Source organism: Sander vitreus, chromosome 17, assembly GCF_031162955.1.
Source record: "Sander vitreus isolate 19-12246 chromosome 17, sanVit1, whole genome shotgun sequence".
NCBI classification, from domain to species: Eukaryota; Metazoa; Chordata; class Actinopteri; order Perciformes; family Percidae; genus Sander; species Sander vitreus.
The window spans coordinates 12,119,146-12,145,975 of NC_135871.1; the positions used below are offsets into that span (position 1 = coordinate 12,119,146).

At 41.2% G+C, this 26,830-nt stretch overlaps 1 protein-coding gene across 1 annotated transcript in view; it reads right to left on the minus strand.

Annotated features, from left to right (window-relative positions):
* Positions 1 to 501: 501 nt before the first annotated feature.
* Positions 502 to 26,830, minus strand: part of kif16bb (kinesin family member 16Bb) — a 28,051-nt gene continuing 1,722 nt past the window's right edge. The window contains exons 5-18 of the mRNA XM_078273734.1: positions 23,466 to 23,578; positions 23,240 to 23,382; positions 22,748 to 22,925; positions 22,180 to 22,305; positions 20,613 to 20,788; positions 20,437 to 20,502; positions 13,669 to 13,788; positions 13,480 to 13,531; positions 13,244 to 13,381; positions 11,842 to 11,924; positions 9,478 to 9,566; positions 4,435 to 4,605; positions 3,547 to 3,631; positions 502 to 2,838 (exon numbers count right to left, since the gene is read on the minus strand). Coding sequence (XP_078129860.1) covers positions 502 to 2,838; positions 3,547 to 3,631; positions 4,435 to 4,605; positions 9,478 to 9,566; positions 11,842 to 11,924; positions 13,244 to 13,381; positions 13,480 to 13,531; positions 13,669 to 13,788; positions 20,437 to 20,502; positions 20,613 to 20,788; positions 22,180 to 22,305; positions 22,748 to 22,925; positions 23,240 to 23,382; positions 23,466 to 23,578 — 3,877 coding nt within the window. The remainder of the gene's footprint in view (positions 2,839 to 3,546; positions 3,632 to 4,434; positions 4,606 to 9,477; positions 9,567 to 11,841; positions 11,925 to 13,243; positions 13,382 to 13,479; positions 13,532 to 13,668; positions 13,789 to 20,436; positions 20,503 to 20,612; positions 20,789 to 22,179; positions 22,306 to 22,747; positions 22,926 to 23,239; positions 23,383 to 23,465; positions 23,579 to 26,830) is intronic.

Genomic DNA, 26,830 nt, shown 5'->3' on the forward strand with positions numbered 1-26,830 from the left:
ACAAACATTCACACATCCATTTCATTAAATCTATTTTTAAATAAAAACCTTAACTTGACATACATTTATATACACACAATTTAATAAACATGACAGTGACATAATTTAGTGGGATTTGTATTTTAAGATCCTTTATATTAAAAAACAATAGTATGCCTATGAAACAAATGACACCAGTACAAACATGTTTTATTCCTCAATGTTGAACCTTCAACCCTTAATTATTTAATTAGGGTGGCTAGTGATTAAAGAACAATAACAATGCAAGAACAAAGAAATTCAAGGGTTTTAAAGATAAAAGTGCTAAAGCCATGCATTATTAACATGACAAAAACTTCTAGAGAAACAAATCAATACGGAAACTTCAAACTAGGTCATAGTTTTCACTGTCGTTTGCCAGTGAAGATGTAATTTGCGTTGTCTGGTTGGGATGCACTTTTGGCTCTCTGTGAGTGAGAGTTTTCAAGCTGGGCTGTTCATTACTGGCTGTTTAGTCCTTGATCAGACATTTGACAAGTGATTAATCAGGCAGGCGGCCTCAGAGGAGCAACGGAAAGTTAATTTCCACACTTCTGCATTCCGGGATGAATTTGAAGCTTTTGCAGGCGGGGTAGCTGCCTTAGTCACGCTTTCAGGGTGACCCCTGCCCCCCACATTTGCCAGGATTACATCCAGTCTGACAACTCCGCGCTTGTCTTCATCATGCACCAGCACGCAGCGCACATCTGAGCGCTGGCGGAGAGTTAAGTGATGGAATTGGGGACAGCAGGGCACTATGGTGACAGAGCGTGGAGTCGGGTGAAAGACAGCATCCTCCTGCACTAGGCCAAGGTGGGTATCAGTAAGAAAAAGCTGGGCCAGAGCCTCAGTGTGGCTACTGGGGCTGATGCACACCCCTACACCTGTGCATAGTAGCAGCTGCACTTCTCCCAGAGTTACTGTTTTTTGATCCAAGTTACAATGAAGAAGGTAAACCAGATCAGCAAGACTTTTCTGAAACTGGCAGCGAACCCTTAAACCAGCATCCAGCAGCAGGTCAGGTACACAGGTATTCCAGTCTAAAGACAACTTCATCAAGTCTCCATGGAGCAGTGGGTGCTGAGAGACCCTGTTGTCCCCAGGGCAGGTGACACCAAGTATGGCCCAGCATAGCTCTTTGGTAAGCTGCTGGCTGTGGGTGTAGACACCCAGGATGCTCTCCTCTGTAGTGCTCATCAAACGCAGACTGTGGCCTGCTAAGCCCATCTGCACCTCTTTCAGCTGCAACAAGGGGAGTTGATGGAACACAGCCAGGAGGCCAGAGTCAGTGGTCAGGGTGTAGAGGCCAGTCTCCGCCAGGATCAGTAGGGCAGGACGGGGCTCAGGTTGGCTGCATTTAGCAACATTCAGCCAATAGAGCGCAACAATCTTCTGGAAGGTGAGCACCGAGGTGGAGATGATAGACTGTAAAGTGTCCATCATGTCTGGCAATGGCAGAGTTTGCAGCTTCAAAAGGGAATCAGGAAATTCTATCAATGTTTGAGTAAAGATTTTGACATTGTTTTTGTTCTGCACAGTCCTGGAGTTCTCCAATGCCTGATCTTTGTCTCCAGGTGCATGAGCAACCTCTGGCTCGCCGATGTGTTTTACTGGCGAGAGCTCTGCGATCAGTTTGTCTCCAGGTGCATGGGAAAACTCTGGCTCACCAATGAGTTTCACTGCCAATAGCTGTGTAGCCAGTTTGTCTCCCTGTTTTACATGAATATCAGCCATGTCTTGCTCTTGTGGTAACCGCAGATCACCAATACTCTTATTCCTTGTCGACATATCTTTTGGGATTAGTGGCACACTATCTGGCAATTCTTCTGCCCTGCAAAAGGTTTGTGTTGGTGTCGGGACTAGGAGTCGTGTGGTGTCAGGAATAATGCAGCCTTGAATCATCTGAGCTGCCTCCTCAGGCTGAAAGTTTTGAGTTATCTCCATCTGGATGTGCTGTATGAGAGGTAGGTCTTTCACCATGGAAAAAATGTGACTATCCTTCAGCAAAGAGAAAACCAAGCTTCCTTTAACCATGGAGAAGACCTGGCTGTCCCTCACTACAGACAGAACATTACTTTCCCTGACCAGAGAGACAACATGACTGGACCAGCGGGCCCCAATAGACTGTAGTCCCTCTTCCCTGACTTGCTGCATTACTGTGGGGGAGCTCCAAAGGAGACGCCCTGCATCCTGGACAATCCAAGAAGCTCTGCTGACCAAAGAGCCCAGCCCTGAGTGTTGCATCATGGCTGCTGCCGTCTTGGTCTCACACACTCCCGGGATCTCCTCCAAACCTCCTGATCCATCCATCTCTCCACAGCCACACTGGCCTTTGAAGGTAGTTTCTTCAGGTGGACAGCAGGCTGCCTGACTGCCGAGAGGCCTTTTGTCGAGCTGAGAATGAGTGCTGGTCTGTGGAAGGACAGACGTGGAGCTTGTTCCTCTGCTGCTCTGCAGGTGGGACATGCTGCCTAATGAGCTCCCACCAGAGCCAGGTCTCTCCTTGCAGCAGTCAGCCACGACGCCTTTGATCTCGTTAGCATTCCCCTCTGGCTTCGTGCTGCATCCATCACCTGGGCCCAGGACACTTGTCTGCTGGAGGCTGGCATCCCCTGACCAAACCTCTTCTCCCTTATAACTTGCAACTTCAGCGCCACTCTGAGCTTTACTCCACAGCCACTCGGAAATGAGCCATGGCGCTGATTTATGACACAAGTGCCTCTCCTGCTCCTGGCCATCCCTGGTGCTTATCCCGCCCTGTAGTGTGTCTCCATCCAACTCAGAACTAGTGTGACGGACAAAATATTTTCCAGGTTTGGCCTAGTTTATATTGTGTAAAGTGGAAGAGAAAAAAAAAGGAGAAATAATGAGGAAATCAAATTTTCAAAGAGTTTAGACAGTAATTCAAAATGTCTGTGCAATTGACTACGAAATAAGTACTGTCATTGCTAGGAAGGCACTAAAATAACTTTCACCCAGCCCCCTTTAAAATGTATCTATGTATTCATTATATTTGACTACATAAATACATGCACAGGAAAATGGAGTGAAGAATAACAAGGTACATGTATAAACAAATACTTCAAAAGTGCTCTCATTGCAATAAGCTTTCACAAAATGAGTGTCATTTAAACCCTATTACACTTTCCTGTAGGGCTTTTAAAGAAAATATGTGCATAATAAACAAACCAGCCAAGGGAAAAAGTATTTCATGCCTCATAAAAATCTGTATTGGGCTTCGCTGGGGAAGGGGGGGAACAGAGCAATTGACAATAGCTCTGTTTCACAAAGACAAAAAAGGACTAGCACTTCAGTTGCAGCAACAGTGGCTCGATAAACCAAAAAAAAAAAAAAAAAAAAAAAAAAAATCACTTTTTGCACAGTTTTAGCTTTATATTTCTTAGAAACATAAGTCATATTTAATTCCATGCAGAAACTATTCATGGCTTATTGATAACTTTATTTCTATTATATTTAATCAAGTGTGATTTGCTGTAACCCTAGAACAAATAAAAGGTGTATACATACTGTAGTCTCTATTGTGGCAGATAATGTAAGACAGCTGCTTGGCACTTTGGACTCTGCTGTCTCTGCAGCCAGCGTATCCATCTGGCTGAAAAAGGACAGTGAAGTGACAAGAATTAAATTATAGATTTCATCTTCTATCAAAAAACAAAAAAAGTGTTTGATATGAGGAGGCGTGTGCACAATACAGCTGGGTTTTTATGCTTATACATGCTGCCAGGCTTTTTGTTTTCAAAAGCAAATTTAATTATTTGCTGGGGTGCGACACTGGAGACCTCAAACTGTTTGCAGGCAAAAGACAAGACTGCCCCTCCCCTTTACAAAAAACATCCATTAGATTTGAAAAGCAAACAGCCCAAATGGCTCGATGAGATTAGAGCCACTCTACTAACTGTGAAATTAAATAGAATCTGTGCATGTTGATTTGAGGATTTACATACAATACTCTGCACTCTAGGGGGGGGGAACAGAAACCAGATCTACGGCTCAGAATGATTTGTGACAGTAAACAGGCTTTGGCTGAGCTTTGTGTGTTGCAGCAGGTTGACGAGGGGGGAAAGCGGGCGCGCTAAAGCATTGACATCAATAAGAGCGATCACAGTGCAGGTCCTTGTGACAATTAAAGGATTTTTGCAGATCCTGAGGATCAGTACAGAGGCTGTCCTGTACTCAGCGAGGTTTGTCTACTCACATAAATGGGAGTAACACTGACCTGGGATCCCCAGTCAAAGAAGTTGACAACATTGAAACCATTGTTTTTCTGTCACACACTTTGCTCACATGCAGAGGTTTACAATGTTCTTGCTGTGAAATGAGTGCGAACAAAACTGGTACACAACCAGATTTGTTAACATAACCATGGAGAGCACAGTTTGCCTCCCCCTTACTCACCCATTGCCAGTCTCTTCCATCTCTGCTCCCGTTGTCTTCTCTTCTGCTCTCTGTTGATGGGGAGCCCCACTGTTATCCATTGAAAGTCTTTTGATGTCCTGGTTGCATATGGTCAGGTTTTCTTGGACCTGCTGCCATTCCACCTCCTTCTGGTTGAGCTTCTCATCCATCCTAGTCGTCACATCATACACGCACACTAATCACACACAGATTTTATGGAGAGTCCTACATCCTTTCATACACACCTTTTAACACATCTTGTACCATATTTTCAAACATTTCCAGTTCATTTTTTGGCTGTTTTATGAAACGCCAACCCAGATATTTGAAAGAGGAAACTGGGATGTTGACTTAAAAGAACAGCTTAAAGTACAGACACGAAAATGAAAAAAAGAAATTGCACCCTTCTGCACTAGATGGATTTGTAGGTACGATTGTTCTAGCTGCACTAAAGCTAGTGGCAGGGGGTGTTAAGTGGCACAGGAGCTCCGAGAGTGATGGACGTTAACCAGTATAAAAAACAACTTCAGGAGATTCAATGTCCTAGTAACAGCCTGTCTGTGGGCAGAGGAGGCAAATAGTAAAGTTGCCACTTGGCCTCCTGGCCAGAGATGGAAGAGAGGGTTGTCAGATGAGGGACTTTCAGAGCCAAGGTGGCCATTAAAAGCTGCATGGGTTGCACACCAGCTGGCCCGCTCCATCACTGGGAGCTCTCAGAGTCCAGACTTTCTGGGTTTGAAAGAGCTGCACTTCAACATGTGTTACACAGTCCATTTAATAAAGAATGAATCAAGTGGGCCAACTTTTACAAGTATGTAAGAAGTGGGTCTTGTGGATGGTCATGAATTAATTATACACCAATACAAAGCATGTAAACTTGCCATAACAGACAATAGCCCTTTCCTGTCTCTCCCAGGAGTATTCATCTTATGTTTCCAAACTAAAAGCTCAATTTTAATTAATTTTTTTGCACCTCAGGCCAAGGCTAGATAAGAAAATCTGCATTCAGCTGACATAAATGCACTTTGACATCGCATGCATTCAAATCAGTGAACCAAAGATCTGAATAAATACAAACATGTGAAGTGTTTCCTTGCTTTAAGGAGCAGGTCTGGCATTTGTAATGCAGTTAGCCTCTTCCTGTGTTAACTCTTAAGTGGGAAAGTCTGCGATCCAACTGATGTAGCCGATAATGAGGCAGGTTGCTTTTGTTGCAAAGGAATAACCCCTCAAGAAACAGCAGGTCAGTTCATTGATATCTCCTGTGACTCCCAGAGCTCAACAGATACCCACAGCCACCGTTTGAATTCAAATGATATGCTCTTATTTACCACCGAGGGATATTTCCAAGATGATTAGGCAAACTTGGAGATAAGTTCTGTCCTTGCTACAAGAGAGTTTATACTGCACGAACAACATGGATGGAATGCATATCTAAGTTAAGAGATAAGGGAAAAAAAAAAGAAAAAAAAAGACCTTCCCTCTCTGCCCATCTTCAGGGCTTGAACAGATGATGGTTCAGCATGCCAGGTGAAGGGAGTCTATTAGACAATGTGCTGTACTGCCATATTGGCCTCTCCGTATTTCTACACTGTTTAATAAATTAAAAAAACCTGCTTTCTGCTGACAGTCATTCCTGCAGTTGATCTGTCATTATCACCTCCAGACTTCAATCAAGCTGTCCCGAGTTTCCCGCCACCACTGAGAGACACACACACACTCTGTGGTTGACTAAAAGCTTTGAATTAATCCTCTATATACACAAACATATTCACACTTTCACATCCAAGCAGCGTAAGACCAGTGGATTGGGAACACTGTTACAGGTGTCAGGACTGACAGCAGTATGAATCACCTGAGTGGAAGCGCTGCTTTTTGGGGATACTACACTGTGAGGGAAATTACATGTCAGACAGCGCCACATGCTGTAAAACAGGGTTATCAGATGGATCATGAGACCAGTCCTGTGTCTCAAATTGCTCGCTTCTTCAGTAGGTGGTGAATCACTCGAGTGAATTGGATTTTGGGCATTATTCCATGAACACTGACAGATCAATTGCCTGTCACACAGTTCCAAGGCAGTGGCAGGGTATAAATATCATAAACATAATGTCTCTCAGAGTTTGGTAGGCTGTAGTGTAAGAAAAGTGCTGTTAAGAGAGACAGAGCGCATCGTGTCATACTCTGAAAGCCACGCCCACCGGAGGGGAAAACAACTCTCCGTTGACTTATAGCGAAGGTGCCTCCTCGTCAATTTCGTCTGCTAGCAAATGGCAAAAATGCTTCAAGGCTGCTGTGTGGTGATATTAACTACCAATAGGGTAGATATGCCATGACTCAAGTTTTTATAAGCTGCCGACCCGAAAAACTCAGCTTTTATGAAGACAAAAGTGGATACAGACGTGAGGAATCAGCAGGGAGAATGGGGAGATTGTGGGATCCTGACACTAAACTAACGATATGTCCGACATTACGTTTGCAGCAAACATTTTGTTACAAGTTTCGGATCGGCAACTCATGGGCGTAAATCCGATCTAACAGTAGGGGGGGACAATAAACAAAATTTCTGAAGAGCAATTTTTGAAGGGGACACAAATACAGCCACAATTATACTCGTAGAGGACATGTGTACACAGATGAAAGCCTTAATACTATCATTAGTGTAGCATGGAGACTGTACCATTATCCTTTTCAGCGTTTCTCTTGATTCAATGAAAAAGCTGACCAAATTGACCAAAATATTCTTCTTTAAAACCATGTATTTATTTTTTAGTTGTTTACAATCAAGCCACAAAAATACCTTAAAACAATGACTTATTTTGAAAAAATGTCCCTATATAAAATACAATGCTTTTGTACACTTGTTAAATTAGCTGATCATAATGTAAATTAGTGAGCCACTAGTACAGCTCATCTGCTAACCCTGACAGCCACACACCTCCAAAAATATGAACTAAGCTCAACACACTTACCCGAGACTCTACACCTGACTGTCCCTGGTCTCCCTGAGACTCTAAACCTGACTGTCCCTGGTCTCCCTGTTCCTCAGTTCTTTCTGTCTCCTTTGCCTGTGACATAGTGACAGTGTTTCCATAAGCACCCATTCTTATAAAGATGTTACAAAATTGTCTTGATATGAGGACTTAATGTACTTACTTGGCGTTTTGGTGTAAGCCTACTGAAAAAGGATCTTATGTCTGTTTTTCTTCTCTCGTCATTTTATCTGGGCAACACCACAAATCTTTAACGTCAGATGTCTAAATATGAGTTCATAGGTTCACCACGTGGTCATATTATAATTATGAAATGATCTTGCGTCCTCCACATAAATATTAGGTTTCTTCTGGGACAGAGGATATATATTTAACTGATCAGCCACTTAACTTCATATTCAGCAAAACTGTAGATCTTCAATATTAACCCTAATATCAGTTAACACACGCTTATCGCCGTGGTAACGTTAGTTGTAGTGGGTTCATTTCTATCCAACAAGCTATTAAATAAGCTAGGTAACGTTACATTATATTACACTAACGAACATTTTGTCATGACTAATTCATTAATTACTCAGCATCATTTCTATTTGAGAAAAGAACAATCATCCGATGTTTAATGTGAATAAAATAGCCTTGAACCGCCTACTTACTACATACCTGTCACTACCCGATGTGACTGAGTCTAGTGCAGATCCTAAGGTGCAGGAGGCAGTGGACCAAACCACTGTGAGGCAAGGGAGGGGGAACTCAAAAGGTTTCTAAACTTAAAAAGCATTTTTTTGGGTTTGTATTGTTTTACTACTTAGATATTTTAAGTACACATTAAGTTATTTACAATACACAGCATTGTTTTAATGATATTTCTGGGGGGCGGCGGCAACTTATAAAAACGTTATGGGTTCTTTACATTGTTGGCAAACTGTTTGCTAGCAGACGAAATTAACAAGGAGGCACCTTCATGCAATACAAGTCATCAATGGAGAGCGAAGAGTTCTTCTCCCCCCTGGTGGGGGCGGGACTTAAATGCGCTCCGGCTCTATGAAATGGTTAATAATAGTGAGGAGCTAGCACTAACATAAGGTCAGTTTGTTAAAGCCACTGTGCGTGCATTTCTATCTATATCTTTGAAATTATCCTGATGGCACATTTTTACAGAAAAGTCAACTCAATGAACTAACCTGAGTCAAACGTTACTGTGCTTGTATTAGTTGCAGCTGTGTCTACAGTAGGACTCTCAATACAGAGTCCCCACTTCAACATAACTGTGTACACCTGTTGTGTGACAAAATAATCTCAAATCAAAAAGGCCTACTTAAGCTTTTACAGAGACCAAAGGTAAGGACATTTTATGTATTATACATGTTAATTAAAAAGGCTTTCTGGTATGAGACTTTTCCCCCAGGATAAGACATTTTGCCCACCTAGCAGATTTGATACCTCCAAAAACAGAGCACATTTTCAAGTCTTTTTTTTTTTTAATGTATTGACCACATATTGAAAATTTCAATGAGTGATTTCTAGAAAAAACAACTTAATTTGGCGACACAACAGTCGCTAACAGCTTCAGAACAAAACTTATAACCGTGGCAATCACCGCTAAATACATGCTGGGACACTTGTCTACCCCAAGACTGTACTTGGCTATATGTGGACTAAGTGAAGCAAAGTGGAATGATGTCAATTCCAATCAGACTGGGAATTTGGGAGAGCTGAACTTTAGTGCGCTGCAGTAGTTTTGGAAATGGGACACAGGGAAGTTCCCAACCTACCGAACTAGAGGCCCTTGGGCTGTAGAAGACTTGCCTGCTGTGATTTCCACTGGCTCAGCATGAAGCACCTGACAATGGCTGTTTGCATGTCCCCCCCCCCCCCTTCTCATCACAGAAATGCTGCCATGATTTATGGCTTTGAGTTGGTCTATGCGCCGATGAATGCTGCTCAATAAGCAGGCACGTTGTGGAGATTGAGGTGGACGGGGTTCAGTTATGCTTGGGTCACATTAAGTAGAGAGAGCCATTACACCAACACACGTCTGCATGAGTCTCACCCTGGGTTTTGCTGCATCACCTCTGACAGATTCTCAGTCGATTTGGACATGTCAGTCAAGGGCAAGCTGAAGGCAGACAGCAGCTGGCTCTGCAGACAAACAATGAGACAGCACTGTGAAATGTAAATCTGTCCGAGTGTGAGAAATGAGTGACAGCTGCCTTTCGGTACATTTTCAATTGTGCAATCGTTTAATCATCGTGCAATGGTTTAATCATTGTATATGCTGTAGGTCATCAGTGTTGACACAGTTTTTCACAAAACATTAGGGTAGATTGAAGAGCTTTGAAGAAATGTCAAAAATCTAATATCTGGTAAATAAAACCCCTCTTAATGAGGGCAATCAGCATGAAACTATCACATATTCCTAAAATGAAAGGGTTGTACATTCTGTGAAAGCTGCTGCAACCAGGTCCATTCTTGTGGTTCTACAGGAGTTTCACAGTTTAAGAACTATTCAGTTACAACTTGCCATTACTTAAATATACTGTTTAAAAACCACCGTTACAAACTGCATTTCCATTTGTGTTTTAAGACTGAGCGAATGTGGAACTCGTGAGACCATCTCATTTGGAATTCATAAAAAATGAAGGCAACGACTTCTTCTGGGAACCACAGCAGGACCTAGATGTCTGATTTACTTGGCTGTAATGGTGTGCCATTTTCAATAATGCAGAGAGCAGAAAGCTGTCAAAAACCAGAAGTACAGCTGTGTCTATAAAATGGTTGTGTGAATCCATTTTACAACAACATATTATAAAGCACAGGAGGAAATACTTAAAGGGGACTCAAATTGAGTTGCAGGCAGTGGATACTAGGCAAGAACTTCATTTTAAAATACATTGAGGGTCAATATTACAGCAATATTTTTCAGATCCTGTAGTTATCAATGCTCATTCATTGTTTATAAAAAAAAGTATTCAACCCCTTGGACATTTGCCTTCTGACTAATTATGAGTAGTGAAGCACCCAGGCAACAGCATTTGTATGCACATTGTCTACCATATCAGCCTTTTTTCAGTGTCTACAGGCCTTTCGGTAACCTGCTTCAGTAGTTCTCTTCTCACACAGACTTTGAGGATGGTTGGTCTACAGTAAGCCGGTTTAGACTGACTAACCTAACGGCACTTTTCTTGTCTTTTCTCTAATTTTGTTTTCAGTTAATTTGGCAAGATTTAGTTTGGAACGTCCCTTTGTCCTCATGATGTAGGTTTTGCTATGAAATTAACAAGCGGTTGTACCTTACAGACATACTGGTGTATTTAACCTAAAGTCACTTGTCACACTTCAACTGTACACAAAGCTCTATTCTGCTGCTCATATTGCTTAGCTTCTAAAGACAAATGGCTGCACAAATAATGATTTAAGTGTCAAGATTCATCTTCACGTTAGATTCTTTTCTGTTGATCAATGTAAAAAAATCCTAATGTGATTGGATGTTACACAATAACCCATGACGTCAAAAGGGGTGAAGATTTTTTTTTATAGACACTGTTCATAACAGACTAGATCTCTGTAGATGAAAATATATTAAATATTATGTAATGATAATCTGGAGTATTCTATCAGAACACAGTGACATCACAACATTTAAACTTACCACTTAAGTATTAACATTTAAAGCCATCGTTAACTAAATTGAAAGTGATTTATTTAATTCTGCCCAGCACGTAAACACTTACAGGTTTTTATTCTTACACCCAACCCAAACTTCATAATACTTAAACATTAAAACAAATGATTGGAGAGAAACAGTATGCCCCGGAGACAGTGTGCATTTACACAAAGCTTCTTTAAAAACACACGAAAGTGAATGAAAGCCAAGACGGAGCTGGTGCAAGCTGGACAAAAAGCAGCCAGTTTCAAAAGCTGACGCACCTGGCCTCCTTTCAGGAACAGCTGAGAGCTTCTCTAACATTGAAAACAATTAAATTTTGTGGAGAGATTGTTCATGACGTACAGGTCTGGCACTTTCTTCGTGAGCCAATTAATCAGAACAAAAAAGTAGAGTTTAATGCTAAACAAGCAAAACAAACAGTAGCTGAAAAGTGGCCAGTGTTTCTTATTCTGGTTAGAAAGAATCTGCATGGATCACAAACTGGTGGTGTTGTTGTGAAGTTTGATGTGGAGTGAAGTGTGAATTTGAGTGCAACATGAGCAATGTTTGCTGAAGAAGCAGATATTACAGCTGGTAATTATGGGAACAAAGTGCATGATGCTGACTTGCTTTCACAAAATTACCAGCAGAAAATGCAGTTGTGGCAGGAACTTCTCTAAAAGAGGCTCCATCAGCTTTACAAAAATAGCAGGATAGTATAAGAACACAACAGGGCTCGTCTCTTGTGGTTTTGGGTATCGTCTGTACCTGGTGTTGCTCTCCGAGTTGGGCAGCCTTATTCGGGTGGTAAAACCGGAATATGGTTCCTCCTCCTAGCTGTGTGATGGCACCTAGAGGGAACCAAAGAGGTATAGCATGAAAAAAGTGGCAAATCACCAACTCCCTTACCAGCTTTGACTTTACCATTTGCTGCACCAAGCTCTGAATTATGCAACAGAGTGTAAGAAAGACTGACAAGATGTGATGTGTTCCAAGACAGATGCAGGTGACAGTAATGGTGCTGAAAGTCTGCCAGGTAAACTTTGGGAGGTGAGGCACAGTATCTGCAATGCATAAAAAAGGTAAGGAGCAAAAGCCATGGGAATCAGCCTATCATTATGGGATTGCAGTGAACCGTCTCTGCACTGAACTTGGGGAAAAGTTGATAAATGGCACAAAAAATTCTCCAACATTTTCCTCTGCTGAGGTTAAGTGAATGAATTGCCATGAAGAACACAATCCCCAAAGTGATTGGCAGTGACCTAGACCAGAGGAATGATTTACCAGAGAAAATGGTCCAAGGAAACTTGAGAAGTCTTGTAGAATTGAAGTGATATTAGGGTTTATACTGTATATCAGGCTCATACAGCCACATCCACAGACTTTCGAGGTCTCCTCTTCATTCCCCCCCTCCTCTCAGCACAGCAAATACTAATCTTGCTACTACTAATGACTTCTGACGAGTGACAAAGCACCTGAGAGGGCAGCCTGTGATGGATTCCAGCTGCTGTTGGGACGGAAAATTACTATCATTTGTTGAAGAAAATAGCTTCAGATGCAGCCGTTTCTGAAGGGGATATTGGATAAATTGAAATGGTTATAAAAGACTAGTATAGCCAGGGCCCTGCACTGCCTGGTTCTGTGTGCAGTTATTATCTCTGGAAAGCAAAGCAGAGTGAGTGAGGAGACAGTAAGCATTGAAAGCTCCCAGCCCCGGCAAGCAGGGTCTGCTCAGGGGGGGCAGGAGTTTCAGCTCCGCTTGGCTCTGTCCTTTGAAAGGTTAATGCTCTGACCCACTTCAAACCTGTCGGGCCTATCAACTCCATCTGCCAATTAAATGGAGGGCCTGGGGCTTTGTCTGGGGTCCCTTGCCCTTCAAAATGTTTAGTAAGAGAAATGGCATCTGCCCTGTGGAGAGCTGCGCTCACAATCCACTCATGGCCTGAGTGCGCTGCCGCGGGGGTGCCAGGGACATAAAGTGGATTTCATTTGCAGATGTAAGGCAGTGATCTCATAACTGCATTCAAAATGGATGAGTGCGTTATTGCCTCATTGGGAATCTTGGGAGAGAAATCATTATTACAGACCTGCCTTGCTTCCCTCACCCACATCCCACCCAATGTTCATTAAATAATATCAGGAGCATATTAAGCTTTGCAGAAATGCTTACCCTGAGTCAGCTGGCAGGGATCAGTTACCACAGAGCCATTGATTAAACACAGTGCACCATCCTGAGGGATCAGAGTCACGGTCCCAGCACGGCTTTCAAGCACACAATGTTCACTGAGGAGCCCAGGCCCATGAAGCACTACAGTTAAATATGAAAGGATAAAAACAAATGTGGCTTATTTTGTATCTAACGCTTGACACAGCAGCTGGGAATACAGTGCAGTGACCTTGACTCACCAATATCCTGACTGCATGATGCTTCGTCACTCCCGATCAGGGTTCTGCCCTCCTACAGTGAAGAGTAAAAGGTCAGGATGCAATATGCAAGCTTTTTGGCAATTAAAAGCACTGGACCTTGGCTGGTGATGATTTGAGACAAATAAAGAGTAATGTGTGAATTATACAAAGTTCAAATTATCTATTCACTTTTAAATAATACAGGATGATTCCAGTGCTGAGCAGGTCTTCATCGATGGCTATCAGATGAGGTAACTGGCAGTCCAGGATCACTCCACTCCCCTCCTTCCTCAAAACCACAGTCTTCTCCTGTAGAGAATATACCATGAGGGGGGGGGGGGAGGATATCATTCAATAGCCTGTAGCTGGAATGGCACACAATATAAAATTAAAATGCTGACAGACATTTAATGGCAACCAGCAGAAAACGGAATTCTTTATGACTGCTCTTCCTTGCCTGAAGGCCAAGCAGAATAGCGGCGTTCCAACCATGCGTCGCCATGAAGCTGTAGAGTGGCTAACGGCAAGAGACACCATAAATCATTCAGATTATCGTGGCGAGAGTCAAACTGTACACTGTGTTCAGCGAGCGAAACAGACGCAGTGCCACCGCCCACACATGCACACAAGATGGGTTGTAGACCATGCACCATTGCCTTTATTGATACATAGCCATCAACACTGCATGCTCCTATAAAAATACTCCCTATCTTGTAAAGTATGTCAACTTTAGACAACGGCAACAAACTTCAGCTAGTTCTGTGTCATTTACAATGTGTCCGATAGCAGTATTGTATGGAAGGTCAGACTAAAGTGAATTCCTGTGCCTTATAGGATTACAGGAAGTGAAACGCAAGCCATGGCTTACAAAGCATTTATATTCAATATAGTATTATTGGTTGAGGAATGTGACTAATTGTAGAAAAATTTGTCATAAGATTATTTCATGGGGACATTTTCATCACCCCCCCAATAACACGGCATGTGTTTGCATAAATGCCAAATCTCAGAAGCAAATGGTAAAAAAACACTTCAATGTCCATATTTCTCATTTCTAATCAATTCTGCTTGTCCAGAAACCCCTGATAAATATGGATTGAATGGTGTTACAAAAATGTGATTTAAAAAAAAAAAAAAAACTTACACCTTAAACCTCTGATCTGCTTCATAAACCGCTTCACTGCCTCCAACAATTGTTGCTGAGGAAATGTAAAAGCGCAACTCACACCACCTTACAGCACAAGTCTGTCAAGGGGGCGATATTCATTTAGTTTTGTATAAAAAAAAATAAAAAATTGTTTTTCATTTTTAAGGTGTGAGTTAAGCTTTAGAAAAGACTAGACAGGCTGCAGACAGAATGAGATAGTGAGCAGTTAATTTGCCAATTATTCAACAAGAAATGAAATACTTCGCCTTGGATGACCTGCTGGGTTCAAAATAAACTGAATTAAGACTTAAAGAGAAACTTAACTCTCTGAGCAAAGTGTTTAAGGCTGCTAACCTTTTCCTCCCAGGGCAATGGCTGTGGTTCAATAACCCAGATTCTACCCAAGCATGAGTGGCCCTATCAGAAGTATTCTTCTGTTAAACTGGTGGACTAATGCCTCACATTGCAATGGATTATCATAAGTACCTCCCCAAGAGGCAGAGCAGAAAATCTCACATATGGAGGATTCAGAGGCAACACTCTGCATAAACTAGTTCCAACTCTTTCAACCTCCTCCACACTCTTTCCCGTATAGATTGGACCGTGAAGTGAGAGACATGTCCACCACCAGCACCACCTCACTCATTGGCAGTTGTAAGATGGGAGAAATCCTTTTTTCCTAATGAAGGAGAGGCATCGACCTCAGCCCCTGTACTTAATTAAAAGGGATTCTTCACAGACTTCATTAGGAGGTGAAGAGCAGCCTGGCAGATTAATGCACTGTCACTTTCCTCAGACAACAGGAACAGATGAGATCCTCTTATTTTCTTTTGGCATTCACACACACACCACACAAAAAGTTGCTCCTCACCACACTCAGTCAGCCTGTGTGCTATGACAAAAAAAAAAAAAAAAAGTCTACTTTCAGATTGAGGAAGCTGGTGAACATACTGTAATTAACTGTGGCCTAGACCAACAGCCAGGCTCAGGCAGCATTTAGGGCTTCCATTAAAAGCCATCATCTGTGGTTAGGCAGAATTTAATGGATTTCTCTCAGCACTTTACAGTTCAGGTTCCCGACTCGGTTAATGTGCATTTCAAAACACTGCCACACGAGGCCAAGCAATGCTTTTCTGACTCCTGATAAGCAGGTAACTTACTGAATCCAGCCATAGAGGAAAAACAGCTACATTTGATTTGCTCTGTTACATTAAAAAAGGTTAATTTCCTTGAAAGAGAGCATATTTATACCTCAGATTACTGCTCTTTAGAAAAGTTCAAATGAATAACATGTGAAGCGAAAGGCAATTACATGGCCAGTTTTCAAAATGGCAAGAAGCCTTTTGCTTGTATTCCACTATGGTAACTAACAATAATTGGCGTCTTATTAACAGTCGTTTCTTAAACGCCCCTTTGCTATTTGTGAATCTCAACCACAGAGAAGAGTTGTTCTGGTTGTAATTTGAATGTTGTGTGTAATTAGCTTGATATGCACTCCAGCCATCAGCATGTTGCCATGCATGCTGCATGTGCTTAAAAACTAGAGAGGGATTCAACCTGATAAAAACGTTCTGGGCTCCCAGTCAGTCAAATTATCATGCTGTATCCTATTGCGACTCATGTCAGGTAATGGTTCAAATTTCAGCATATATTGTGCAAAATTTGTGAAATTCAACTGTACCGTTATACTGTTACAGCCCCAAGAGGGGATTTTAGTCCTTGTAGGCATGAATAGTACCTATAACATGTGCTTGCCATGTGTGTTTCAAACAAGGATAATAATCCGGCCATGTAATCAAGAAAAAGTCAATCTAGTTTGGAGCCAAACTTTACTGGCATGTGAAGAATCAAAGGTGCTGATATGAATAAGGTCATGAAATGCAATAATGACTAACTATGATGTATAACTGCTGACAGCATGAGGTAAATTGACATTAAACAGAGCCAGGCTCAGAGCAGTCAAGGCTTAAGTTGTTTCTTTGTGCTGATTGCAGCATGTTTGGGAAATACAAAGACCACTAGGATCAAAGAAACACTGCCGTTCATTTTATCTCACTGAAATGGAGTTTCCTCCCACCACTGCGTTACATGGGACCCGAAAGGCTGGCTAGGGAAGAGCACTCGACTTGTGAAGTAGAGCTTCTACAAATCTGTGTGCACGTGCATGCAAGAGAGTGTGTGTGTGTATATATACACACACCCCCCTGAAGTAGAACAACATTTCACTTTACCCTCTTCCTGCCTTTTTTGTTCTCTCAATCTGTTGCCGTCTCTGTGAGGCTGCTGTGGAATCCATCTCATATTAATTACTTTCTTTCCCACATGCCCTGTAACCAATCTAGGAAGCTGACGATGAATAACTTTGCATTCTAAATCTGCTTTGAATACAGAATTCAAAATTCTGTTTACACCGCTCTTGGTCAACTTGTCTCCTTACGGTCCCAGCAAAAAAAAAAAAAAAAAAAAAAAAATTCATCTAGCTCTCAGCAACCGCATAAACTGAATTAAAGAGTTAGAGAAGACTCGCTCTTTATTTAAAAACAATGTGCTAGAGAGAGAGCATACAACACCATACACTTAAACATGGAGGTTGCATTATATCAGCCATTCTATTTAAAAACAAGGTAATTTGTTAAGAAGAAAAATCTACTTTTAAACAAATTCCACAAACGTGATTAAGCCTTTGTTTGTAAAGTATGTGTGCTGAATTTTTAAATGGCCAACTTCAAACTGGCTGGATGTGCTTCTCTGTACTGAACTGAGCAAAGACACCAGCTCTAACATCTGCAGAATGCAAATGCACAAGACGACAAATGTCAAATCCATAAAGTCATTCATCAAACACTTAAGAGTTTCAGCAACAACAGGGTGCCTGCCGGTCAACGGTAAAATGGCCTTTTCATCTAGGTGTCACGTTGCATCATACATCTCAACAGGTGCTTCTACATGACCGCTCTAAATAAGGCATATTTTTCAGCTCTGCCAGTAGAGATGGGCGATGTTGCATCTGAGCATGAAGACATCACTGCTTGACCATGCAAACAGATTTACAACACTATTGTAATTAATATGCTTGATAGTCAGAAACAAAAGTGCCATATGTCAATAATCAAGACCTCTTAATTAGGAGCGGTGACAGTTGCTAATGAGTTCCAATACACTGTCATAAATAAAGAGCTGTGAAGCCCCTAAATGTCACCTGCTAACCACCATACAGAGTTAGAATGTTAATTATCCACACACACACACGGCCCACATTCATGTGTAAAGTGTTCAAAATCCTTACACAATGTCTTCTTTAATGTGTAGCTTTACTCTGGTATTTTGGTGCAGTGCCACTAGCGGCTGCTACAAGTCAGACGGACGGACGGATGCACACACACACCTTTTAAAAGGCCATATCAACAATTTAAATCTATGCAAAATCAGATAGAGAATGTGCTGCTAAGTATGTATGACGGGAGACAAAATATGATGGGAGAGAAAAGTCACCGCATACTTTTCATGACTGACGCTTCACAGTTCAATGCATAATGCAACAGGCTACTTGGCTGAGTACGATGAGTCCCAAACAGATGACATTTGGTGTTATTTGGGAGGTTGGGCACAAATTCAACAAAGGAAAAGTGTTCAGCATAAACTCTGGGTTGGCACACAGTGGCATTGTTTTGTTGCAGCTTGGGGGCTTATAAAAAGGATGCTGCCACCCTGTCCCAGCCTCAGAAAAACCATATTGGGTTGAAGAAGACATGTCTGCATCTCATTTTCAGACTCCCTAAAACACTGACACACACCCCCCCCTTTTGGATGCAATTCAAACCTAAATAGATGGAAAATGAAGGTTGATTCTACTCTAATCAGCCTTTCCACTCCATGAAGTAGCTGTTTACTAGACTTGCAGTGCCACCAGCTGGGAGGATGTCTTTACTGCAAGGTCTGTCAAATATGCTGCTGGGAGTTTGCTGCTTTGAGGATTATTAGTGTTAAAATTGATAGAGGAAGCCTTTAGACTTTTATGGCCTTCTATTTTACTTGCATATATCCTTCTGTACCAAGCTTGGCGTAATGGCAAATGGCATAATGTTTTCATTATTCTTCACAAAATAATACATTTGGATTTTGGACTTAAAAAATGAAATGCAAATTTGTTATGACATATTGCTAAATTGAAAACGAGGGTGCATAAAAAAATAAGTCAGGCAATAAAAACAGGCAACAAGGGCACCTTACAAACTAGTAGTGTCCGTCTAGAAAAAACAAAGCAAAGAATGTGACTGGGAACAAGGGTATCTCACATTTTATTCTGACCTCATCTATCCAACTCTGTACTAAAGGAAAAAAAAAAAAATGTCTAGATGCCAAACAGGTTATGGCTGTAGGTCTTTATAGTACTATCGGATTAAAATTAAAGAATTACACTAAACAGGATCACAGGAATAAAGCAGTTATGTCCAGTTACTGTCTTGTTATCTTCTAGCTCATGTCCAAGAATGAAAACATTACCTGGCCATTGTGAGTCAAACTAACCAATGTTAAATTGGCCCCAGGATATTTGCGCAAACGCTCACTTGGCTTGTAAGTAATAGTTTGTTTAAACTATAAGGTGAATCAAACTCCTATTGCTTCATGGCTAAAATTATTGTGGAGGTGGCTGGATGACCTGATGGGCTTAGTCCTACATGTAAAAGGGACAGCAAAAAAAGCAAGAAAGGCAATTATATGAGTAATTTAAAATAAATTGTAGATGGTAGTTGATCCACACACACAATTAAAAAAATTTAATCTAATTACATACTCTGATTAATCGAAATTAATCGCATACATAATTAACGGTGCCTGAACCGATACTTTTTAATCAAGTAAAAAAAAAAAAAAGGTACTTAACAGTTGGTGACATTAAAGAACGGCTTGTTTATTGCTAAGGCCATATGGTCAAAATGAAAGGATTTAATAATAAATGTATAACAATAACTTATTTCACTAGTAAATTGCTGTTGAACGACAAAAACCACCAGTTGTGAAAAGGACATTTACAATAACTTCAAATGCACCACGAGGCTGTAGTTTACCAGTTTCATTGAACGCACCGTCTGTGTTGTTTCTCCGACGGCAGTTGCAGATTGTTACATCCCGGTGTTGAATCCTCTACAGTAAAACACAGTCGCACTTTACACCGTTTAGCGTTAGCTGTCAGCATTTTAACCGTGTTTAATCCTGCTACTAGCTAGCGGTAGGCTAACGTTAGCTGCTGTTGAGTATAGTGTTAACTAGCGTCACGTGCAGCGGTGTTTGTGTTGTCTGTATCGTCTGTTTCATAGCATCAGAGAGAAGCGCAGACATATCAGTGGCACCAGATTTCGGTAGCCAGAAATTTTTACAAGTAAACGTTCCAATTAATGATCCAGGCAGAACATTCTCGTCTCCCTCCTTCATTTTACAGTTGAAGGTGGCTAGAACGGCTCCGGGTCAAACATCAATATGGAATGGATTAATCTGCGTTTTTTTTTGTTTTTTGTTTTTTAAACGCGTTTTTTCCTTTCTCAGATTAATTAAATCGAAATGAACGCGTTATTTCACGCACACACCCCTCTGTGCAATAGTGTATTTTTTGTGGAACGTAATGTCTGGTTTTACTACATTTAAAGACCTAATTAATCACTGATATACCTGTGAAATACTGAGTCTCGCCCCATTTGCTGGTCCACCCCTTTGGTCAGTGCTGGGACCTGGGGGGGATTAGCAGGTGTTTTCTTTACAGAGGAGTACATTAAACCTCCTCCACATTTTCCAATTGGCAGAGGATGACTCACCCTTGTCTCATTCTGATGCAGCGCCTCTTCTACCTTCACGGAGGACAATGGCTCCCCACGGGAAACCTGGAGTAGTAGTAAAAAGACAAACCTACAATGTAACCTTTGAATAAAAGACTGTCAAACATTGTAGTATCCTTGATGGCCTTTTATGTGAGCTTGAACACATGCAGGACCTGACTGGCTTCTTGTAGTTGCCTTCTGAGCATGGTAATCTCTGCCTGCAGCTCTCTGATCATGTCCACGCTGTCGTCTTCGTTCACTGTGGGAGAATTCACTACGGTTTTAGCTCGGCTGGCAAAGCGCAACGTGCTCAGAGTCTCCACGTAGTTCACATCAGCAGGAGAGACGGCTGCCATGAGGAGGTCACCATGGAGGAAAGCACACCAGTTGATTAGAAGTGGTGAGATAACCAAAAAAAAAAAAAAAGTATTTTTGTGGTTAAAGCAGCAAAGATTAATCTTTAGTTGTCAACTTAAAACAATGGCCAACTACACTCACCTAAAGGATTATTAGGAACACCATACTAATACCATGTTTGACATCCTTTCACTTTTAGAATTGCTTTAATTCTTTGTGTCATTGATTCAACAAGGTGCTGGAAGCCTTCTTTAGAAATGTTGGCCCATATTGATAGGATAGCATCCCCCCCCCCACCATTACACCACCAGCCTGCCCAGTGTAACAAGGCATGACGGATCCATGTTCTCATTCTGTTTACACTAAATTCTGACTACCATCTGAATGTCGCAACAAATCGAGACTTTTGGTGAGCTGGTGCAAATTGTAGCTCATTTTCCTATTTTTAGTGGAGATGAGCAGTACCCGGTGGGGTCTTCTGCTGGTGTAGCCCATCCACCTCAAGGTTGTGCGTGTTGGGGCTTCACAAATGCTTTACTGCGTACCTCGGTTGTAACGAGTGGTTATTTGAGTCAAAGTTGATCTTCTATCAGCTTGAATCACTCGGCCCATTCTCCTCTGACCTCTAGCATCAACAAGGCATTTTCGCCCCCCAGGACTGCCGCATACTGGATGGTTTTCCTTTTCAGACCATTCTTTGTAAACCCTAGAAATGGTTGTGCGTGAAAATCCCAATAACTGAGCAGATTGTGAAATACTCAGACCAGCCCGTCTGGCACCAACAACCATGCCACGCTCAAAGTTGCCTAGATCACCTTTGTTTCCCATTCTGACATTCAGTTTGGAGTTCAGGAGATTGTCTTGACCTGGACAACACCCCTAAATGCATTGAAGCAGCTGCCATGTGATTGGTCGATTAGATAATTGCATTAACGAGAAGTTTAACAGGTGTTCCTAATAATCCTTTAGGTGAGTGCATTTGATAATCGATTTGGGTTATTTATGAAACTAAATGTACAAAAAAATAAAAAATTCCAGCTTAAAATTTGAATATTTTCTAGTTTCTTTACTCCTCTATGGAGGGTAAACTGAATAGCTTTAAGTTGTGGACAACACAAGACATTTGAAGACGTCATATTGGGCTTTGGAAAACACTGATCGACATTTTTCACCTTTTCTGATATTTTATAGACCAAACAACTATTCAGTTAATCGAGAAAATAAAATCAGATTAATCGACAATGAAAATAGTCGTTAGTTGCAGCCCTATATGTGGTTAACATAATTTTCAAGAAAAGGTAAGAATAAAAATTAAAAAAAAGGGGTGACGCACACTTTCTGGAAACAGCCTGAAATGTCAGAGTTTTGATTTACTGTACGTACTTGCTATCATAGTAGTCACAGAGTTTCCACCCAGGCTGTCTTTCAGTAGCCATGTCAGCACAGAGTCTCTGTAAGGAATGTAGATCTGCTTCTTTTTTGTTGACTGTCCTCCCACACTAAGATCAGCTGCGAGGTCACACAGAGAGAAAACACTGACTCAGAGAAACTGGAGTGTAGTAACGTATAAAAATGTTTTAGCCAAAAGCTCTATAGATCTATTTGGGGGGTGGGCAATATTAATCCTCAAAATGTATTGAGTAGTTTGCACTCGCAAGTTTAATTCCAGCCATCATTTTTAAATCACGTAAACTTTTCCTTCAAATTATTAAAACATTTTTTTGGAATTAAACTAACCATCAAATTAATATAAAAACTTAAGTAAGGTAACCCCTATATTGCATTTCGTTTTTTAAAAGGGCGGATTGATTCCACAGTGAATAAAATGACTGCTTTTACATAGAATTCAACTTACTTAACTCATTATTCTATCCATTATTGAGCTGACGGCGCAATACTAGATAAAGATGTGGTGTCATGCTTTGTCAGTCATGCTGTAACTGCCATTTACCCAGAGTTGAGATCACACTCCCCAGGGTGCCCAGGGATTTGTTGATGTTGGCACCTTCCTTCAGCCTGGAGCCTGTGACGTTCGTGGCATCAGCTCTCTCGCTGCCTGCCAGGTCCACCAGGTGGATCTTACTCAGCTTCTCACGTGGCAACTCTGCATCAAACCAATCAAACCATGCCTGTGGCAGAAAAAGAAAAAACATTACTGAGCAATCTCTGTCTAGTTCCAAAGAGGCACGATCACAGAGGAATACTTTTAGGCGGCATCACGACAAAAGTGCTACTTCAGATGGAAAAAATGAAAGCCTTTGAAAATGAAAAAAAAAAAACATCTTGACAATTATCATTACACTAAACAGATAAACAAGGCTAATTAGAGCTCTTGAGGGATGGCCTTTACTTAGACCCAAAGAGTTTGCAGTAAAACTTTTAAATGATGTTTTACCCAACATGAGACACAGCAGCAAGGATACGCTTAAGCACTGGAGCTCACCTGTGTGAAGCTGATGGTGAAGATGGCATGGGAGCGGCTGCTAAGGTCATTCATGCATGTGCTGGCTGTGGTGCGGTTGGCATTGCCGAGAATGATCAGGTCCTCCATTTCACTGTGGTTGTGTACCAAGTGCTTGGAAAGATCTACACACAAGTTGTATTAGATTTTCTGCATTTTACACAAGCTGAGATGGGCGCTGGATGGAGAATTAAAAACCCTGTCTTACTCTCTACATAGGGTCCATCCCTGGGGTGCTCTCTCACTCTCAAGCCTCCATCTGTGGGTGTAGTTCTCTTCTTGAGAAGGTCCTGCACACGTTCATTATAGATCTCTAAATAGCTGGTGCAAGGAGAGAAAAACAAATGCTAAGTTTGATCCAAGATTGCACACCAGGCCACAAAGGCACAGATTAATGAAGGGTTTCAGTCTTGATATGTGAATGGCACAGCACTAAATGAGAACAAAACAAGTTGCTATTCACCATTTAGTATCAAGAGATGTGCAAATGTGTCCGAGATGTGTCCAAACTGCATGTGTTGCTCTGCTTGCACTGGTAATTAATAAACAAACATACGCAAAGTAGGTTTTGGCAGAGCACTTCAATCAATACTGGGTGTGTGTAGGAAGCAAAAAGGGACTAGTCTGAGTTGCTGATTCAAAAACAATGCAAGGCAAGGCGCAATTAGGCTTTACGAGAGTGACAGTGACGGAATGGTAGAGCCCATATCCTGTGGATGTAGCCATTCACTGAAAGTCTGAAAATACTTAAAACTCAAACGAGTCACGATATTAGATGGTTTCTAAATGACTAAAGGCATAGCTGCCATTATTACAATAACAGGAAGGATTATTAAGCCAGTTACATACTGTGTGATGTCAATTACCATCACCTCCTTACAAATACAAAATGTATGTTTTACAATGTAGGGATGAATGTGCAGCTACAGTCATAGGTTTCGTTCATGGGCAAGGGATGGAGACCACAAGCTTAGGACATCTAATCTAATAAATTGCAAAGCCTCTGTATGTGTGCATGTGGTCCGTCTTTGAAATTTCTCATGAACCGTTTATCCAATCTACTTCACACAATCACACTTCGTTTCCTGGGTACCCAATGAACTTGGGGTTTGGATTTTGGAGTGTTTGACAGCATTGGATATTAAAAAAAAAAAAAAAAAACACAGAATAAAACTAAACTGCCGAACAATAAAAGGTTGAGGAAAAATTCACCACTTCTAAACAGAGGCAGAGCATAATTTCGGAGCTTCCTCCACAGCGCTGTGCAGATATCTCGGAGCTGACCGGGCAAAGACAGTAGTTTTAATCAGACTCACCCTGGGTCCGGTTAATTAAGTATGCTGCTAACTTATAACACTAATAACATTACCGTCGGCAAAATACCCCCACAAATCAAATCCATACTTCAACGTTTACCACCAAGTCACTTAGCCTGTTTGGAAGTTAACATTTCTGCTGAAGTATTAAATTCGTTAACGATAATACGAGACGACACCGCCGCCATTATATGTTGACTGTGGCGATATCAACATGCAATATTGTTGACGAAAAAGACAACCCTAAAATGTAGTTGAACAAAAACTTTATTTGCATTGCCTTCCACCTTATTTATTTATATATATATATATATATATATATATATATATATATATATATATATATATATATATATATATATATATATATATATATATATATATATATATATATATATATATATATATATATATACACACACCGACAGATATTTAGAAATGATTGGTCACATCAGCGCGATAATTGAACATTTTAAATTTAAAACCAGCTTATTATGTAGGTGCGTGCCTGTTTTAACGTGCGCTTGTTGCCCCGTGTGTGCTGATGCATATGCTGCCCTCCTATACTTGCTTAATAAAAGCAGGCCTTTCCACACAAACAATGTACATGTGTCATTAGTATGAGAGAGAAAAAAATTAATTTGATTTGAACTGTGTTGGGCTCGGACATAAACATCTTAATTCCTGTCGGGCTTAGGCCGGGTTCGGTTACTGCTCTCAGACGCGGGCCGGGCAGAAAAATCCGGCCCGATCCGCACTCTAACGCCTGGCTGTATGAGAGTGCGTCTCTGTACTCGGTCCGGTTCTGGTGGTTGATTAACGCCGCTTATTGCCGATTAGCTCTCATAACGGGCCGGATGGGTAGCACAATGCCATGAGTCCATGTGGCAAATGTTTGATTACTCCAGATTTTAATTGTGATATTTTGTGATTAAATTCTGAATCTGCAACATTCTCTGTCAGGTAAATGTAGTAGCCTAGTAAAATGTCTTCCTGATGTAGAAGTACACTGTAAGTCAGCTATACAGTGGAGTTTCATGTAAGTGGTTTGGGGTCCTTCCGTATTAATTTACCACAGTATATAATACCACAGGCCAAGCAATCTGTCCGTTCCAAACAGGCACTGTACTAATAACAGAAAAACGTAGGCTTTCCACAGAAACCGGTTCATACCAGGAATCACATATGCTAGTCTATATCCTTGACGTTACACTTGCGGGATTACTCTGGTGCCGCAGGAAATTCTGCCGGATTCCGCTTTCTTTGTGTTGGAATTTGAGATTAGATTAATGAGGACTATTTCTGACTGCTCCTCAGATCTCTGCAGGGTAAATGGAGACAGCTAGCTATACTATCTGTCCAATCTGAGTTCTCGCTCACACGACTATTTTGCAGCGGCTCCGTGCAGAGCTTAGCACCCATGACGATTGGGATTGGTTTAAAGAAATGCCATTAAACCAGAGCACGTTTTCCTCCCATTCCCGAATGCTAGCGCTTTGTAGGAGGGTCTGGCAAAGCGAGACCACATGCTATCCCAATATTCCCATCCCTTTAACTTTTAAATGACTCAAAAAAAAAAAAAAAAAAAAATCATAAAATCATGCACCTTCCCAAATGTGTTGAGAATTTGGAGCCCCATTAGGTTGTGACCGATGAACTAATAAATTAAGCCACACGCTGCTATGGTCAGTACATCTATGATGCGTCTATCAGGAATATCAAAGCATTTTTAATAATTATTATATCCTGTCTACTTCAACCAAACATTTGAATCACATTGTGATTTCATTTTGTCTGCAAGAAAAGGTGATAGTAATACTTTATTTCATGGATGATCACACTTTCTGAAAATGTGTTTGGAAAGCAATGTGTAACTCACACCTCTGCTGGATATTTACCAAAAAACACAGTACAAATGTGTCAATCAAAAGCATCCTGCTGTCATTTTCAAGCTATTCAACAGAGATCAAAGATCAGATAACTCCCAATTCTAGAGGTGAATTAAACCCACATAATGTTCAAGCAGCACACATGATACCAAATGGCTAAACAATGGTTTCACAGTAGCTTGATGGGCTTATAATCTTCAATTTTATCTCCCAACATAATCATTTAGGAGTAGTGCTGAGACATGTAATCCTGGAACAGATATTGTGATGAGACTAGATATCTTCTGATTATAGTAATGTTGTCTTTTTCCTGACTTTAAAAGGACTGCAATTACAGTTAGGTCATACAATTTTCTGAAGCTATAGGA